The sequence below is a fragment of the Paramormyrops kingsleyae genome, chromosome 4 (assembly GCF_048594095.1).
Source record: "Paramormyrops kingsleyae isolate MSU_618 chromosome 4, PKINGS_0.4, whole genome shotgun sequence".
Classification (NCBI taxonomy): Eukaryota; Metazoa; Chordata; class Actinopteri; order Osteoglossiformes; family Mormyridae; genus Paramormyrops; species Paramormyrops kingsleyae.
This window is the reverse complement of record NC_132800.1, coordinates 15,910,637-15,930,447: the sequence shown is the minus strand read 5'-3', so window position 1 is coordinate 15,930,447 and position 19,811 is coordinate 15,910,637. Positions and strand designations below refer to the sequence as shown.

The following is a 19,811-nucleotide window of genomic DNA, read 5'->3' as shown; positions in this document are numbered from 1 at the left end:
AGATTTAGTCTTATTGGAAACAGAAACTGACTTCGTCACACCAACGTGAGACTGACTGTACTGCATATTCTCTCTGCATGGTGCATATTAACAAGATCAGACAGAAAAATGTTTTTATTTATCAACCTGTATGATGGATTTCTGCCATTTTCTTTTCGCAAACATTCTCCAGTTGATCCTTCAGCTCAAAAACCACCTTCCTCATATTCTCAAAAGAGCAGCGTGGACTGACGGAGATTCTGGGTCCAAATCCAGCTTCAGGGGTGACAGGAAGACCCTGGCAGCTCTATAGACACACAGTGTGATTAAACAGCTTCATCAAAACAAATGTCTATGGCAATCTAATTAACAAGATAACATCTGACAAATGACAGACTAGTTGAAATACAAATGAGAACATGCATCCATTTGAATACTCTGGTTTTCTTATTGTCAAAGTAGCTGTTCTGTTACCTGGAGGAAATGGATGTGATCCTCTGTGTGTGAAAGCTGCTCCAGCTCAGAGTGTCTCCTCTTCAGTTCATCAATATCCTGCTTCAGTCTCTCCATGTGTCCTTCAGTCTGACTCACTACAGCCTTCTTCTGATCTATGATCAGCTTTGTCACCTCAGAGCGTCTTCTCACAATGGAGCGGATCATCTCAGTGAAGATCCTCTCGCTGTCCTCCACTGCTGACTGTGCTGAGCTCTGTTGGTGACACAGGGAGCAGAGGACAGTAAATTACAATTGGCCCCTTTTGACAGGAGGTATAAAAACAGCACAGGGCTGGGGTTTGGAGCGTCACGATGCTGGATGCCTCAGGTACTGAAACCCAGCCAGCACTGATTGGAAATGATCACTCATTAAGCTCATACACTGTCAGCTGCAGGGATTTGGCAGAGACTGGTGGCTGTATGGGGCAGGTTGCTTGTCACCATTAGGTCTTAGTTTAATAGGTGACTTTTTGGTTTATATTTCTATTACACTGGATTATGCAAAGTTGCATTTTTCTCAAATGGGCCTTTTATGGTATTTTTCTAAATAAATAAGCTGTTACTGCTGCAACACTTGGTTAAACTCTGTTATCTAGCAACTTTGTCTCATTAAATCACTGACCAGAATAACCCACAGCAGCACTAACTTGATTAATACCCACAAGTCTGTAGATCTGCAATCTGTTGAATCTGAAAGAAGATTCAATATGATTACAAGCCAGCTGTTATCTTCTCTCCAGGTTCATACTCACTGTGATTGAGCCCACAGCCTCTCTCAGCTCCTGCAGCTCCTTCTCTCTCATCTGAATTCTCTGCTGAAATTCCCTCTGAGTTTCACCCATTTGTTTCTACAGATAGGAAACAAGATGATGACAAAAGTTTGTTTCATTAGCTGAGATCATATTCATTAATCATCCTGTCCAGGATGGACCCCAGCCTTGGGCCCTATGCTGCCTGGGAAAGGATCCAGGCGCTCTCTGTGACCCTGACCTGGATTACTGGTTAGGAAATTGATGGATGGATGGATAGATAGATGGATATTATTAAATGATTTATTGACTGTAGGTAGGATAAACTGGACATAGACCCTTTGGTCCTGTATCCATCTGGTATTAACATGCGTCCTGGGTGATCCAATCACAAGTGGGCAGCGCTAATTACAGGTGTGAAGGCACCCAGGACACATTGAAGATGCATTGAGATCTGATCACTGAAACCACATTGGGAGGTGGTCTGGGCCGCATATGGCCACATTCTTACAGCAATGTGAAGGCGAATGTGTCCTGGGCTGCATTGCAGGACCGGCTACTCAACTGACGTCCTATTTGATTTATGTCAGATCACATGTCAGTTGATAATGGGCCACTGTGCAGTAAACTGCACTGTGAACAACAATAATGCATCTTTTCTCCTGTGACACTAAAAACTCTGAATAAATGTGATTTATTAAAGATGCTTCAGATCATATATTTAATGTGCATGTTGGGGCGCGGCCTGGTGCAGGCAGGGAAACAAGGTGACGATCCACTTAAAAGCTCCAAGACAAAGGGATTTAAGGAAACTGAAGAAAACTGGAACGACACAAAATAAAGGAACAACAAGGGGTCAGAACTCAACAGGGAAAATGTAGCTAAGAAAACGACACGCAGACTAACAGAGGGAATGGGGCAGCTAGTGATGTTAAGCTTGACACCGAAGCTCTGAGATATGTGACAAAAAAACTATTCACTACATTCTGAAGCACAGCTTTGAGGTTTCCTCCATTCCACCCTAAACACGTGACCATGGTCATCCGAAGCTTCGTTCTGACCTCAACCATCTGACTGCTTTGGAAATTGAAAATGAGGCGCAAAAACACAAAATAAAGTCTGATGCTAGAGACTGATGCTGCACAAAATGTGATTGCCTGTGTCAGACACACAACCTGCATTGAACATGCACTGAATTTGGTTGTGAAGAAGGACATTGATCAGACACAAGGACCTGACGATATCAGATCCAAGGAACGACAGCAGATGGGCAGACCCACTCTCAGAATGATTCAAGAAGTGGAAACCAGCTGGAAAAGCACCTATTCAATGCGGCAATGATCACATGATCAAGGAGAGCCAGTTGGTGCTGCATTGGTCACTCTGAAGACAGAGCTCACAACCCTGACCTTAGAGGAATATCACGTAATTTATGAGTGTCTGGGTGTTTTATAACATTTCAATGAGGCAACTGTTGCACTTTCTGAAGAGAAGAGAGTATCAGGATCCACGGTAAAAAGTTGTGCAAGAACCTTTTGAAGTTGCTCACTGAGAGGTTGTCAGTCTATGAGACCATGAGCATAATGACACTGGCCACACTGCTGGATCCAAGATATAAAACTGCCGGGTTCTCTAACCAATCTAATGCTCAGGCTGCTGTGAAACGCCTTACAGCAGAGTGTGCATCCAGCAAAAGATTACAGGAGGCCCAGCAGAACCCATCCACACCAACATGCATCCAGGCACCAGAACCAGAGCCTGCAGGAACCTCATCTGGTACTGCAATACACACTGGTACTGTTCCAACCTTTCACATTTTAATGATAATGTTCAGTTAAACGGAATTGGGATAAATAATTATTATTGCACAGTACAAAATGCATAGTGTATATAATGATTCATGCTTTATCATTTTAGTTCCAGGTCTGTAGGATCTTCTGGACAGTGATGTGGGGCAGAGCAAACGGGTCAAGAGTCCTACAGCAGATGCTACTGTGGAGGTTCAGCAGTACCTCAGTGACCCTAATATACTGCGTTCTGAAGACCCTTTGCAGTTCTGGGATATGCAGAAGGCTGTGTATCCACACTTATATGAACTTGCAATACAGTTTCTCTGCACTCCGGCGACCTCCGTTCTATGTTAGCGGGATTCTCTAAAGTGGGAGAAGTTGTTGATAAAAAACCCCTGACTACTTTGCTCCTTTTACTTCACTTGTTCCAAGTCAGACATATAATTCAGCACATCAGGCAAAACAATGTCAACATTAAATGTCTTTGTTAACATTTACACAAATTTTGAGCTTCACTGTTTATGATTAAAAGCCAAAATATTATCCTATGGCAACCAACACAATGCATTACAGGCTGAGCCCTTTAATCTTGAATGTAAATGTATTAATCTAGGTATATCTTAGAAAAGACCTTTTTAACACGTACATTTGTACTATGTTGAGGTAGGTAAGGTAAGGTAAGGTAGGTAAGGTAAGGAGCACACGCTGATTACAGTGCCTTACCACACCCACCACACGACCAACCACCTCAGGGAGGAGATCCTGAGTGCAGCCGTGCAGTGGGTGACGCCTCAGCACCACACCAGTCTGAATGGAGCAGTGTGAGTTTTTTCAAGAGGCTGGAGTGTCAATCCTGCAAAACAACTGTGTTGATATAGTTTCACAAGAAATATAATTAAGTAATCACATTTACATTACATTAAATAATATTTTATAATAATGACTGTCTAATAAAAATCGCAGCATTATTATGAAATACAATTTAAAAATTATACAAAGAAGACAAGCATTATTATGAAATATAATATCTTTTATGGAATTATTTAAAAATAAAAGGACACATTATTGAAATATTTATTTATTATTTTATTTATCTTTAAATATAATTTATTCCTTTATTTATTTTTTGATATACTTATTTATTTTATTTGAGTATCATGGCGTTCCGTACAAACATCTTAGGCATTTTTGTTACCGTAAAATGTGCTAATAGCTTTTGATTCCTTCTTGTCCTTCTTTTAATGTTCGGAAGATTCTACATACGGAAGTTATTTACGTGCTTATTTTAATTACTGCGGAAAGTGAGATCCAATTACAAACGGTCAGTCGAGATGCGTGTGGAGACGCTTGTTAATACCAGGTGTGAACAGAGCCTGTGACTCACCACTGTTGTACTGAGCTCATAGTTTTGTGTTTGTGGGTTTCCTGTCAGCTTAAACAGGGCTGGTCATTCTCATCGGACCTCTCTAATTAACAAGGTGTTTCAATAATAACAATAATTGATACCTTCACTGATCCCTGCAGGGAAATTCTCTTAACACCCCCCCTTGCTCTCTGTAGGTGAGAGTAAGCTGACTGCAAAGGGCAGCCACCCATAGCAGCACCCAGGGAGCTGGGGGTTAAGGGCCTTGCTCAGGGACCCCCAGATGTGCCAAGGCCAGGCTTGAACTGGCAATCTTCTGATCATAGGCAGAGAGGCTTAGCCCACTCAGCCACAGGCTGCCTCAGAACTATCACACTCTGGCTGTTTCATGTTTACTGCACCATTCTCAGTAAACTCTACACACTGGAGTGTGTGAAATTAAAATCCCAGGACGGTGGCTGTTTCTGAGATGATGGAGCCGCTATTCTTATGCTGAGCTCCATTTACCTCGGAGGCCGGAACTCTGAGCTGGGAATGAGGTCACAGACGAGTTAAACACTTTCCAGTGCAGCAAGTCGGACAGCCATTTAGCAAAACCAGTAACCTGTTTCAAAAAGCAAAATTTCTTGCTTAGCCAGATAACTTGTTGGATTTAATGTGTCCCAGTTTAAATGGCCTTTTTCTTCATCCACTTATATTTAGCCCAGACTACCTTACATCCGACAAGTTGTCTGGCTAAGCAAGACATCCTGCTTTCTGAAACGGGTGTCACGATCCGCTCTGTTCGATCCCGATGTGTGCCACGCCCACCTCGTTACCTCGTGTTCAGCCCTGATTGTGATCACCTGAGTCCTGTTATGTCTAGCTTGTCTTTTGTATTTAGTCCTCGTCTGAGTCAGTCTTCCCCAGATCCGTCATTGTATTGTTATGCGTTTCGTGAGTGTCTGCCTTCCAAAGTCCGATTAAACCCTGTTTGTCCGACGTCACGGCTCCGCTTGCCTGCTTTCCTGCTCGCCTGCCCCACAGCCTTAACAACGGGGCCCAGTTATAGCCGGGTTAATTGTTAGCCACTATGTGTGATCACCATATTTAAACCCTCTTAGCTCACACATCTTAGTAGGGTTGCCAACCATCCCGAATTGTCCGGGACATCCTGAAATATGGGTGATTTTGATTTGTCCCTTCAGGGGCAGCTCCAGTCCCGTATTCTAATCACAGCCTAGTCGGCCAATAATAGACCACTGTAAGCATGGCAAAACTCATGCAAATGTTGCTATGAGACACGGTTGTTGGTGTGCGTGTGTGCACTGGCCACTAGTGGCTTGTCCTTTTACACTGTGAAATGTGTAGATTTATAGTATGAAACCTTTTTCCACTATTGTTGGTCAGCTGCTCTGCGCGCACCTGCAAGAAAGTGTCCCTCATTTGGGGTTGAGAAAGTTGGCAACCCTACATCTCAGCCATTGAAATGCTCAGCCAAACAGTAAGTGAACCTCTTCACCTTGTTTGCTTGCTGTATATATTCAGCTGCAGCCACATGATTTGATGTTTGAAGAAGTTTCAGTAGGAATTCAATTAAAACTTGCACTTTCAGTAAATTTTTCTTTCATTTTACCAAACCAGACTTGTTCTGAGTGTTTTGTAGCAATTACACTAACATGTATTAAGACAAAATCCATTTATTTAAAATTAACTTTATATTTATATAAGAAAACTTCTGGCCTGACCTGTATCTCCTCCCTTTGTGCAGCAGCTGAGACTGTATCATGGCCTCTGTGTTCATCCATCATACAGGGATAACAGATACACTGCTGGTCGGTACGGCAGTAGACCTCCAGGGGTTTGTCATGCTGGGAACAGACCTTGTCCTGCAGACGTCCAGTGGCATCAGTCAGCTTGTGCTTCTTAAAAGCTGGAGACTCATAGTGAGGCTGGAGGTGAGTTTCACAGTAAGAGGCCAGACACACTAGGCAGGACTTGACAGCTTTGTGTTTTCTCCCAGTACAGGAATCACACTCCACATCTCCAGGTCCAGCATAATGGTCAGCAGGAGTAGCTGCTTGTAGTCCAGTATTCTTCAGTTTCTCCACCACTTCATCCAGCATGGTGTTTCTGCCCAGAACAGGTCTGGGTATGAAGGTCTGTCTGCACTGGGGGCAGCTGTAAACTCCAAGATGATCCTCCTGATCCCAGCAGCTCTTAATGCAGCTCATACAGTAACTGTGTCCACAGTTGATAGTCACTGGATCCTTCAGTAGATCCAGACATATTGGACAGCTGAAATGGTTCTGATCCACTGCGACACTGGCTTCTGCCATTTTACCATGAACACTGATACAGTAGGTTTCAGTTTTGTTTTCTCTCACTTCCTGCTTCTCAGGCTGTAGCAGGTGTTGTTTTGGACTGAGGCCAGACTGAGAAGAGCAGACTGAGCAAACACTGGAGTTGGAGTTTATAACTAAAATAGTACATTATGCAAACTATACGCACAACAGACATTTATTTAGCTTTTATGAGAATAACTGTTACTGACATTGTTTTTCCGCAAACAAGCTATAATCCTACTGTTTGATTTTCTGCAGTAGATAGAAATTAGGTAGAAAGGTATAAGAGAGCAGATCTACTGAGAATGAATTTCTGTGTCTGTTTAGAAACATGTTTAGGATCATGTGGTTTCAGGTGAAACATGCAGTTATGTGCAATTATAGACAGACTGTCAGGTTTAGACAGAACAAGCTTTGACAAGTACTGTCAATCCACAGATTTGTTTTTTTTTTTTTTACATTGTTCTATATATAATATTCATGAAAATAAAGGGTGTAGCACATATATGTCATATTTATTCATTTCTTCCTATGTTTCTGTGCTGGGAGTGTATTTGTGTTAGGAAGGAGAGTCAGGTGACCAGGTTCAGAGTGATAATTTTATCCCCCCAAGATTTTTCCATAATCTAATAATGAAAATTTATTCTAGATATTCATTGAACACTGTTAAGTTAAAGTCTCAAATTTAAGCCAAAAGTTTCAGCTTCAGCCATCCGCAGGAACAGAAAGATAAAATATCAAAAAAGTATCCTATCTTCACCGGTGTCCCTCAGGGCTCGGTTCTTAGCCCACTCCTGTTCTCCCTCTATACCAAATCTCTTGGTGAGGTCATATCCTCTCATGGCTTCTCTTTCCACTGCTATGCAGATGACACTCAACTCATCCTCTCCTTCCCTCCTTCAGACACTCATGTCTCCACTAAGATATCTGCATGTCTAGCAGATATCTCATCTTGGATGACCGCTCACCAACTGAAACTTAACCCTAGTAAAATGGAACTGCTGTACATCCCCGCTGATTCATCCCCCCTCCTGGACCTTGTGATCTTCCTCGAACAACTCCCTGATCCGTCCTTCGGTTACTGCTCGCAACCTTGGGGTTACCATGGACAATCGTCTGTCCTTTTCCTCACATATCGCCAACGTTTCCTGCTCTTGTCGGTTTCTCCTGTTTAATATCAGAAGGATACGTCCATTTCTTTCCACACAGGCTACCCAGATACTCGTTCAGTCCCTCGTCATCTCCCGCCTTGACTACTGCAGCTCGCTTCTAGCGGGTTTACCACTGAGCGTCATTCGTCCCCTCCAACTGATTCAGAATGCAGCTGCTCGACTTGTTTTCAACCTCCCCAAGTTCTCCCACATCACTCCTTTGCTGCGCTCCCTACACTGGCTTCCTGTGGCTGCCCGCATCAGATTCAAAACACTGATGCTCACATACAAAGCCAAAAATGATCTGGCTCCATCCTACCTAAAAGACCTCATCACACCCCGCACTGCACCACGATCTCTCCGATCTTCCAGCCCTGCTCGACTAGTCCCACCACCCCTCAAGGCACAAGGAAGACACACATCTTGGCTCTTCTCTGTTCTGGCACCAAGTTGGTGGAATGAACTCCCCGTAGATGTCCGAATGTCTTCAAAAGACGACTTAAAACACACCTTTTCCTGAAATACCTGAATTAGCACTTCTGGCATTATACTCAGTTTTTTCCTTTTATAAAAAAAAAAAAAAACGCACTTTCCCAACAGAGTATTAGATCGATGGTATTCATAGCCTTGGTTTTATTGAGCTAGTATCGGGAAAAATTCATTGTAGAGTCTTAACCTCCTGAGACCCGACCTATTCATTTATGTCCATTGTAGTGGGCATTGTATTTTTGCATTTATTTTTTCACTGATGTTGGGAAACGTATTTATTCTTGTTGTGCACTAAAGAGAACATGCTGTGAAATTAAAATAAGAATAAATTTGAAAAAATCTAAATTGTAAGATGTCTTATTTCCTCCAAAGACAAATAACCTACAATTGAAGGACACTTTTTTCCTTGGGTCTCAGGAGGTTAAAGCACTTATGTAAGTCGCTTTGGCTAAGGGCGTCTGCCAAATGCTGTAAATGTAAATGTATCCAACAAATTCCAATAAGCGCTTATCCAGTACAGGGTTATGGGACACACACATCACAGGAAGCACAGAGCACAAGGCAGAGACACCCTGGATGGGAAGCCAGTCCATCACAGGGCAAACACTCACTCACACGCTGAGGACAATCAAGAGACACTAATTCACCAAACTGCATGATCTTGGACAGCAGGAGGAAACCTGAGGAAACCCACAGGAACACGGGGAGAACATGCAAGCTGTACATGCAGAACCAGGAGTGGGAACCAGACCCACAAGCCTGGAGGCGTGAAGTGAGAGCAGCTGGTCTGAAGTCCTGAAGGGAGCTGGAGCCCTTTCTTTGGAACAGTGTGGATCCGTCCTCCATTACTGCTTATCCTGTACAGGGGGGTGTGGAGCAGGGCATGACATTAACTTTTTTTCTCACTGGCCAATGTGGCTAGTGGATTTCCGGAGTCACTAGCCATTCAGCCTTTTTACTAGCCACAATTTTGTTACCAGAAAATCGCAGTTTTTTCTTCACCATGATACGTTAAAGTTTGTTAGATCTAGATTTACTTATGAATGACAGCATACAATGTATCACTATAGTAGTAGTCAAGTATTCAGTACTGTTAAGATAGCTCCCAATATAAAAACATGCAAACATGAACAGTATATTCTGTTTATTGAACTTAAATTCAAGCCTCTCACGACATGAAATTGAAAAATAACAGATTCAGTACAACTGAACAGTGCATGGTGTTTTTTTCTTTGCAATGAACTAGCCAATCTCGCCCTAATTTCCATTTCTCATTAAACTGTTTTACCTTCCTCTATCTTGTTCGTCTTGTTTATTTACAACAGTACCTTCTCAGCGCCTTTCAACAGCAGAGTCGTCCCAAAGCACTTTAGAGGGATGTGTTGTGATGCAATAAAACATCATTAGAGAGAATAATATAGAATGGCACAAAGGTAGGAAAGCAATAAAATAAAGAAAGTCAGATGACAATGGAGGAGAGGAACCAGAAACTCTGAAGTAAGTATAAAAACAGGGGCACAGGATGCACAAGACAAGGAGAGATACAGGTGGGACAGAGCAACAAGACAAACACTGAGGCACAGAAAGGAATAACATGGGGCATCCGGGGAGTTTTCATAATGCAGGGAAGCTGGGCGAAGACTCAGGGCTGGGGACCCTCCTAGGCCCCTTTTCAGGTGAGGCTGAACTCCGCCGAATCACAGGACCAGAGGGTCTGGGAGGGCCAGCAGGACCAGAGGACATGAGTGGTCAGCAGAGTTGGGGGGCGCTGAGGGAACTGCAGAGCAGTCGGGCAGCAAGGTGACCACAGGACGGGAAGAGGAGGATGGCAAGGGACCTACAGGGCAAGAGCAGAGACTGGCACCCCCTCTCTGAGAGACAGAGATTCAGCCTGCCCCTTTCTTGGACCCCTACTGATACCAGTGACCACCCCAGACACTGGGACCAGAGCAGCCCGAGTCTGGGATGGAGGCTGGGGCCCACGTAGCTGGACCCAGGGCAAGTCCAGAGGGTCCCACTCTAAGTCCTCCAGCAGGACATCCTCTGGGTCCATCCTCTCTGGGCTGGTGGAAGCCTGGAAGTTGGGCACAGGGCTGGCAGCGGCTTGTAGGCAGGCGCCGGTGGGACATCAGGATACAAATCAGGTACCAGCAGGCAGGAGGCGAGATGGGTGCGGGCCGGACATCAGGGAGCAGTGTGGCAGGTGCCGGCTAGATATCAGGGAACCGGCCAGATTCAATGAGAATCCTGGAGGCAAGCAAAGCCTCACCTGTGTTGGACGCTGAGGGTGCGGGCTGAGCGGCCCTCTCTGGGCCGGGTGCCTTAAGTGCAGATGTAATAACAGGCTTCCCGGGCCAGATGCTGTGCATATGGTGCCAGGGGCAGCCAACTGCGGGGAGCCTTGGGGGAGCTGATTGCTAGCTACTGTACAAGGAGCCAGTGGGCAGATGGTGGCTAGCTGGGGAGAGCCAGCAGGAGGACAGGCAGCTAACTGCTCTCGCTGTGCTAGGAGCCTGGAGCAGGAACAGGGCAGTGCTTTCTGAGTCACAGGCTGTAGCCATGACATGGACGGGCTCTGAGTCAGGTTCAGCTGTGGGTCCAGGCCATGCCTTAAGTCTGCAGTTCTGGTGGTGGGAGCTGAAGGAGAGCTTCAGGGAAGTAAACAAAGAGAGGTCACATTTTGCTTCAACACGGTTTTATTGGAAGTCTGTACACAACACAGACACATGTCAGCGTGCTGCCTTCCTCAGTGTGCTACTGACCATGTACAGATCCCATTTAAATAGACACTTCCCTGCGAAACAAGCAATCGTAACACAACAGGTGTGATGAACATCACCATGGCATCACCGGGTCACGGGTACCCAAAAACATGGTGTAACGGTAGATGATGTGAAAGGCATAACAAAGCAATGGTAATAGGTAAAACAAATAAGATATTATAAAAAAGCAGGTTAAAGAGAAGCCGTCATTTATGCCGTTTGGTACCAATGTATTTAAAGCAAATATACACCAGGCTTCCCTTCTAAGAAGGTGCTTTTCTCGATCGCCCCTCTAGGGGCCTGGTTCACTGTCTCCAGACCCATAAACCGTAGGGAGTTACAGTCATGACCTGCTGTATTAAAATGTCGGGCCACTGGAGACGATTCATTCCTATTGCCAAAAGAACATTTGTGCTGACATATCCTGGTTTTTATGTGACGTTTAGTCTTTCTGACATAAAATAATCCACACATACAAGACAGTAAATATACAACAAATGTGGATAAACAGTTTGTTCCTATGGGGATGTATACAAATAGTTCAAGTGATTGTTATCAATGAACTTATCATGTCGTACTTTCTTTAATTTTGATTTTATCCCCTCACTAAATTTAAAGTGGGATCCAAAGGTAGGTGCTTATATGGACAAATGTCCAAGCCTTTGTATTTCATCATGGTAAGAATAACTATAGAGCCCCCCACCCCCCCCGCCCTTATCGGCAGGCTTAATGACAATGTCGTTGGTCGACATTAACTCACGCAATGCTTTATTTTCCAAAGACGGAAGATTACGTCTTACTTTATGATGTGTACTATTAAAACAGACAGTAGGGCCTCGTTCAACCTGCTGACAAAGTGTTTCCACAGAGTGATTTGGATCAGGAGAGAGAAATATACTTTTAGGTCTAAAAGGAACTTCTTGAGCAATAGAAGAGCTTGAGGTATACCAGCGGAGTCCATAGCTACCTTTGAATAAAAAGATTTAAGTCTAATAGACATAAAAAAAATTTAACAACTCAACCATTATGTTGAATGGATCACTACATTTAGCTGGAATGAGGGAGAGTTCTAAACGTTTCCAATAAAACCATGTTGAAGCAAAGTCCGACCTCTACTGTGGTCCAGCACTCTGACAACTATAGAACGAGGAGTGAAGCCCGTTCTTCTGTGTTGGAGAGCTTTGGGGAGCCAGCGGTCACATCCGCAGCGAGCAGGGGGACCTCAGTAAGTCCTGGAAAAGCGTCCTATTCTCAGACTTCAAGTGACAATGAGGAGGCTGGTCGCCCCACGGCGAGCGAGGTGGAGTCGGCGGGCTCCTTTTCTCCAGAGCACTCCTCCTCTGCGGGGTTCAGCCACTCGCTTCATTCCAGAGGCCCTGAGGATCTCTGCTATAGCTGTCACATCCTCCACTTGGGAGTCGGGGGAGAGGGCGGCTATGGCCTCTGTCAGAGATGGGCCGTTCTCTCTGGGGAAAGATGTACTGCGGCCTGAAGGAGCAGCATTAGGTATGTTTGAAACAAGCAGCAGTGATGGGCTGTAGGGACCTGGGGAATCCACTGGGGCTTGTTGAGGTCCCTCATTCTATCATGTGTGCCTGGAGGAATGACTCTGGGAGCTGGTGCTGTCAGACAATAAACTGGGATTTACTGGGATTTACTGAAACCAGGATGGCAGGCTAGGGAACGGGCAACATGTAGGGCACCACATCAATGATGAAACTGGGGAACACAGGACCAGGAAGCACTTAAATACAGGAATAACGAGGGAACAGACAGCAGGCAGCTGGGAGTGGATAACATGAGGGCTGGAAGAAGAGGTGAGACCAAGGAGCAGCAGGCATGGCTTGTTAGAGCCACGTCAGGGAGGTGGCAGGACGTGACGTTTGGGGCTAGGGTGGGGTTAGGGTAAAGTATGGATGGGCCTGGGACTTTCCTCCAGAACCCCAGAGCTTGATGGAAGTACTGGGAGATTCTTAAACCCTTACCTGGGGAAAGAGGCTCCCAACCTGTGGTGACTTTTACTGGATCTTCATTAAATCCTTACATGCGGAAGGAGACACCTTATCCTTGGCCTCTAAGCCTGGAAGTACCCGGAGCCCTTGGAGCCTTAACCTCACCCCTGGCCCTAGACCCAAACTTAACCCTAACCAATAAGCACAGGTTCGCAGCATGAGCGGTTTTCATTTTATAACATGTATGGTTTTCTGCTCTTAATCTGAAAATCAGTTCATCATTTGCCCAGAAGGAGGCAGCACATGAACACTGCAAAACTACAAGCTTGGCATATTGCTGCATCAACAACTATGTGCTATACATATATTTAGAAAAACTACATTATTACATAAATCAATAAAAACAAAACCCAAAAAGAACAGAATGATATCTACAAAATATAGCTTTAATAGTATAATTTAATAATTATAGTTATAATTTAATAGTGAAAAGCCGTCCTCACTATCTGCCGCGGGAATTCGCAGCGGTGTGTATAGTGGCTGTTTACGCGCCTCCACATGCTACCGCTAACGATGCTCTGAGGGAGCTACATGACAGCATCGACTCCTACAAAATAAACACCCAGAAGCTGTATGTGGTGCTGGGGACTTTAACCACGGGAATCTGCAGGACATTCTCCCCATATTCCACCAGCATGTAACACCACTCGAGGGGGAAACACTCTGGACAAACTATTCACCAACAATCGAGGAGTGTACAGAGCAGTGCCCCCCCCCCCCCGTGATGCCGCATTTAGGGATGGTGATGCAGCAGCACTCAGAGCAGCCAGAAGGAACTTGTCAGGGGGCAGAAGGAGAGCAAAGTCCATACATGCTCTCAAGATCCAGGGCCACTTCAATACAAATGAGCCACAAAGCGTGTGGAAGGGCATCAGGTGCATCACTGACTAGAAGAAGAGTGACCTTTTACAGCTGCGTGGTGGAGAGTGTCCTGACCTCCTGCCTCACTGTGTGGTTTGGCAGCTGCAGTGTGGCAGAGAAGGAGGAGCTACAGATGGTGGTGAAATCTGCCCAGAGGACCATCGGGTGCAGCTTCCCACCCATCGGGGATATATACACTGCTGGATGCAGGGAAAAAGCCACCTGCATCCTTCATGATCCCACCCACCCTGCACATGAACTGTTCATCCCCCTGCCGTCAGGAAGGAGGCTGCACTGCATCTGACAAAAACATCCAGACTGACAAACAGTTTCTATCCAACTGCAGTCAGACTGAATCAAATCTAAAAATCCCCCCTAGTTTGGTTTTGTTTAAGCTCCATAAATTCCCAGAATTACCCTGGACTGCTTCCAGTACTGAAGCCCAAAAAAACAAACACGGAGCTGACATAACTTGGCATGAGGCCCCTGAATTACCTAAAGTGGATGGAGTTTTTACTCTGGCCCATGGGGATTCAGAGCAGATACAAATGATCGTGAAGCCATGTGTGATTTACAGTGAAAGGTGACTGAACACAATGCACAGCCTCTGTAATGACTCCACTGTCCAGCAGGGGGTGCCACATGAAAGCTGCCCAGCAGGAGTAAACAGGCTTCCGGAGATGATGCACCGCAGTCCCACAGTCCTCTAGTATTAAGTGCTCTAATCTTGTGGTCCCTCTATACCATGGTCTCATAGTCCCTAGTGCCCAATTCCCCCTTTGACCCACTTCCATGATCCACAAGTCCCTAGTCTCCTCGTTTCTTAGTCCCCTTGTTCCTAATCCCATAGTCCACTACTCCTTAGTCCCCATGTTCCTAATCCCATAGTCCACTACTCCTTAGTCCCCTTGTTCCTAATCCCATAGCCCACTACTCCTTTGTCCCCTAGTTCCTAATCCCACAGTCCACTACTCCTTAGTCCCCTAGTTCCTACTCCCATAATCCACTACTCCTAAGTCCCCTAGTTCCTAATCCCATAGCCCACTACTCCTTAGTCCCCTAGTTCCTAATCCCACAGTCCACTACTCCTTAGTCCCCTTGTTCCTAATCCCATAGTCCACTACTCCTTAGTCCCCTAGTTCCTACTCCCTTTTCCCCTTGCATTGACAAATAGATACTTAAATGCAAAGACTAACGAGGGGCAACAAGCAACAGGCATGAATCATCAGGCTCTCGCTAGGGAGGAGACAGGAGGGTCAGGCAGATGTGATGGGTAGGACATGACAGTGGTCATGTGACACGAGCTGTTGCAGTTGCCATGAGGAACTGCAGGAATGTAAACAGCTTGGAAAAGGCAGCTGGTGTTTTTCTCCTTTATTTCTGTGTGAGCCTATAGTGGGTCCCTTGTTGGATGGGATCCTGTTTCTACTGTGTGTCAGTCGTAAGCGGATCACACTTCTTATCGTCAGGGTGATGCCTGTGGTTTATGGCATTGGCCAAAGTTATTTGTATTTGCTGGAAACTCTACAAACTACACAAACACAATAATCAGTAGCAGGACTTGTAGTCTTTCAGGCTCTTGGCCCCAGATGTTTAATTACTTTGACTTTATATCTGAATGTGAATTTTTTTAATTGACCAATATGCTTCTTATTCATGACAATATTCAGTCAATGTTCTGTGTAAGAATTGCATTGATTGGCCACTGCCTTGAGACTGATATTTCAACCCCTGTATTAGCTTAGTCATTTCATCTTGTCTGTATTAGCTTAGTCATTTCATCTTGTTTGTTTGACTCATCTGCCAGCCCCTGGAGGATGGGCTCCCCCTTTGGGTCTGGTTCCTCCCAAGGTTTCTTCCTCTTAGGGAGTTTTTCCTTGCCACCGTTGCCTTTGGCTTACTCAATGGGGGGTCCTTACGAGGCAGAAATGTAAAGCGCATTGAGACAATGTAATGTTGTGATAATGCGCTATATAAATCAAATTGAATTGAATTGAATTGAATTAAGGATTGGATAAAATTTATTGATCTCGGGGGGAAATTCTTTTGAAAGCAGCAGATTCAAACATACATGTAGTGCATCAGTTGTAAATAACAAATGGAAACTTGCTTCCTTCTGCACCTCCCCCCCCCCCTTATGTCACCAGAGGGATAAATATCCCTGTTTGCATGTGTGTCACTGTCTGTAAGTATATCACAGATGTGAGAGAAATGCTTGTGCATATAGGCTGTAAACCCTCATGCTCATGCATTTTAGTCTCTGTAAGTGTTACGTTCCGGCTGCTGTGAGGCGCAGTATAAACGCACTCAGACCCAGGATGGCTCGATTGTCAGGGGTAATTTATTAACAAAGAGCAAAAACTGGAGAGAACATAACAGAAAAGGACAATGAAACACTGATGCAGAGCCGAAGCCGGCGTGGTGGCTGCCACAGGATCGATTCCTCCCCCCTTAGCCGGGAACCCACCTTATACACCCACCCCCAGGGGAACAGGTGCACCACATCTAAATTAGACAGGGGGGAGAGAAACAAACAAGCCACCAGAAGAGGCAGCAGCACAGAATGTGGAGCTCATCACCAGAGGAAGGAGAGGGACGTCAGAGTAAGAATCCACCTTTCCACTGTGTTCAGGGGTATATCTGTACTGCGGCAATGACACTGTGAGTGTATTGTGGGACACTCTGTGGCTGACAGTGTCATTCCTAATATATATATATTAGGAATCCTAATGAAACTGAATTTATATTTTTTCTGGTAACTGGAAATCACGTACACTGCATCATTGATGATCAGGTGTTTGTTTTCCAACATCACAAAAATTTTGATGTAGTACTAACGTGATTTATTAAGATTTTATATTATTTATCTTTACTTAGTTAACATATGATTAATCTGATTATATTACTTATCTTTACCTCAGGACCGTTGTAGGTTTTGAGCTAATAAAATGTCTGCCGTCTGCCGCCCCCTGCTGGCCAAAGCATCGCCGCTGCGATATCAGGCTGCTGCGCTCAGTCACCAGAGACGCGGATTAAGTGTGTTACTCAGTTACGCTTTGGTCAGCGCTGAACCGGGACATTAATAGGATAGAATAGGAAGCCTTTATTGTCAGTGTACAGGTAGCAAATACAATATAAAGACAGAAATATATAAAATGTACATATAGAGGGGAGGGGAAAAGCCCCCCCACTCATCAGGATTACATTTCATTACATTTTATTTTATTCAGAATCAGAATTCACTTTATTGGTACAGCTGCATGTACTATGATTTTGTTTTGGCAGTTTTTGTGCATTCACAGTCAACATAGAAGAGAAGTCAGAGAAAAACAGTCATATTCTGCATGGGTTTGGCAAGCTGAACAAACATTCAATTTTGTCTAACATACATCACACTTCAGACAGAGTAAAAAGGGTTATACTGGTTAAAAAGCAGAGATTTTACCTTTTTGCCATGGAGAAGCAGAGACATGTGACACTCTGATAAGGTAAAAATGATTTCTCCAGCACACAGTGAGCTATCCCAGCATGCACAAGGACATGGAGGAGTTTATATTATAAACACAAAACCCTGGACAGAGGGGTTCAGTGAATGAGGAGGTGAAGCTGTACAGGAGGGTCAGTCCATCAGAGGAGACTCTGTAGAAGGACAGAGTACCAGCCGCCCAGTCCAGATACACTCCTACTCTGCAGGAGCCTGAGGGCTCTATGGGTATGACAGTCCGTTTATTATTGTGTCGGACAGAGTAACTGTCAGGATAGCAGCTCAGACTCCATGACTTGTCATTGGCTCCAAGCCCACAGTCAGCTCTCCCTCCTTTCCTCCCGATTCCTTTATAAGTCACTCCTATCCGGGCGTCATTTCCACTCCACTCAGCCTCCCAGTAACAGCGACCAGTCAGACTCTCTCTGCACAGAACCTGTTGCCAGCAGTCAAATCTCTCTGGATGGTCAGGATATGGCTGCCATTCCCCCCATGTCACCTTCCTGTTCCCCTCTGACAGATACAGGCGGCTGTTTGCTGTGTTGGGGTCCAGCGTCAGCTGGCAGGAGTCTGTAGGCAAGAGGAAGAGCGATTAATCCCATCACGAAGCCCAACATCTCCATCATTATCACTGTCACACCTCACACACTCACTAACACAGAACTCGCTCCAATACACACATTTTATTCCCAATATACTCATGTAGCCGCCCGAGTCTGCGGCGCTCCGGCTGCCCCCTGAGCTGTGAGACACGCCGCGCTGAGAGACTCGCTGGGGACCGAACTGCACTTTAGCCTGCGCTCTATTATTCTGTACGATACACAAAATATAAAAACGAAGCAGGAATTCAAGTATGTGAAATACCTCAGGAAATGTCGGACGCCCGCGCGACGCCGGCGGGAAGACGCGCCAAAATGATGCGCGTGTTAAACTAATAGGCGTAATTACAGGTAGATAAAATTACAAACAGCATTTATCAAACATGTTAACCATAAAATTATACGACACAGATTACCACTAAAAGTGAGCTTGTCTTTACGTCACAATATGAACTTCTTTCAAACCACTTTGGACACACACCTCTCTCCAGCAGCGAGCCGACGCGAAGCTCCCAACGCGGACGCGGACGCATCTAGGCTGGTTAGAGATGGGGAGTCGACTCCAAAAGAGTCGATTCCTCGACTCTCACTAGCCCTAGTGTCGGAATCGACTCCAGGTCAGGAATCGACTCCCAGTGTCAAGTGTTTTTTTCAAGTTCAACACAGCAACAGTTCATTATAACGAAAAGATTATAATGAATGTAAAGATACAGAAATTAAAACAAAAAGATAAAGAAATGAGAGGAAAAAATAAGTAATGCCAGGAAAACAAAGAACAATAATGTATAGATAGTTTTTTTCTGTTGGGTCTGTTTTGCGGCTCAATCAATCATGATGTGGTTCAATACAGTCAATTGGTTGTGATTGGCACAAAACACTGCAGTAGGTTTTACGAACCAATCATGTACCAGTCCTCAGGGTGAGAGTGGGACATGCCCATAATTGGCAAGTGGTGGTTGATTGAGTGATACTGTTGAGTGATGACTGTTTTTGAATCCAGTAACGTTAACTTATAATGGCAACCCCGACCTCAACCGTGTGGAATTAAAGAATTTAGATGTCCTACATGAGAGCGGAGCTCGATCGGTTTCAGGGTCGTAGGACATACGAGCGAGAAGTGAGGAAACGAGGAAGCATATTGAGACGCACCTTCTGAATCCTGACCCTATTTTAATTCAAAGTAAATGGAGTCGAGGAGTCGATTCCACCGACTCCAAAATTAGGAGTCGGGAGTCGGAGTCGACTCCAAAAAAACCGGAACCGAACACCCCTAAAGCTGGTTCTCCGCAAAGCGCAACACTCGCGTATCTGCACCGCGCATGCGTACACGGAAACGTTCATAGTTCTCCGGTCAAGCTGTGTACTTTGCTCTTGCCATATTTAAGTATTATTATTAGTAAATTATTATTCTGATATTCCCTGCACACGTACCACAGCAGTGAGGTCTGTGTATATTTCCCTACGTTTTACAAATTCTTTTTTTTCCCCCTCCACCACCCCCCCTCTGCGGAGGACTGCTTTATTTCTATTTAAACATTTATTTATTTATCTATCTATTTATTTATTTGTTTTTATTTACTTCCTCATACTTCCTCAAGAGAAGGAGAGGGAGCGAGGGGGGGGGGAGGAGAAGAAGGGGGATAGAGAGAGAGGGAGAGAGAGAGAAAAACAAAAAAAAGAAAAAACTGAATCAGCTTCAATGTCTGCTGAAGAGGGAAAACAACAACCAACATCTGTACGAATCACATCGAAAA

General features: G+C 44.8%; 3 protein-coding genes across 3 annotated transcripts in view; all 3 read right to left on the bottom strand.

Annotated features, from left to right (window-relative positions):
- The window catches only part of LOC111847224 (tripartite motif-containing protein 16-like), a 370,043-nt gene that overhangs the window by 247,514 nt on the left and 102,718 nt on the right, over positions 1-19,811 (bottom strand). The window lies entirely within an intron of this gene.
- LOC140588915 (tripartite motif-containing protein 16-like) overlaps positions 1-19,811 on the bottom strand; it is a 39,235-nt gene that overhangs the window by 8,517 nt on the left and 10,907 nt on the right. The window lies entirely within an intron of this gene.
- LOC140588961 (E3 ubiquitin/ISG15 ligase TRIM25-like) lies at positions 433-6,693 on the bottom strand. Its single transcript, XM_072711608.1, has 3 exons — positions 6,103-6,693; positions 1,226-1,321; positions 433-687 (listed from the first exon to the last, which is right to left on the bottom strand). The coding sequence occupies exons 1-3, from the start codon at positions 6,691-6,693 to the stop codon at positions 433-435; spliced, it is 942 nt and encodes a 313-aa protein (XP_072567709.1).

What these genes read in the sequence shown, in the direction of transcription:
- LOC140588961 (XM_072711608.1), bottom strand. Translation starts at nt 6,693, where the DNA reads ATGGCAGAAGCCAGTGTCGCAGTGGATCAGAACCATTTCAGCTGTCCA. An exon ending in CACAAAGGGAGGAGATACAG is followed by an intron (nt 1,322 to 6,102) that starts GTCAGGCCAGAA and finishes TCCTATCTGTAG; the next exon opens with AAACAAATGGGTGAAACTCA. An exon ending in AGGCTGTGGGCTCAATCACA is followed by an intron (nt 688 to 1,225) that starts GTGAGTATGAAC and finishes TGTCACCAACAG; the next exon opens with AGCTCAGCACAGTCAGCAGT.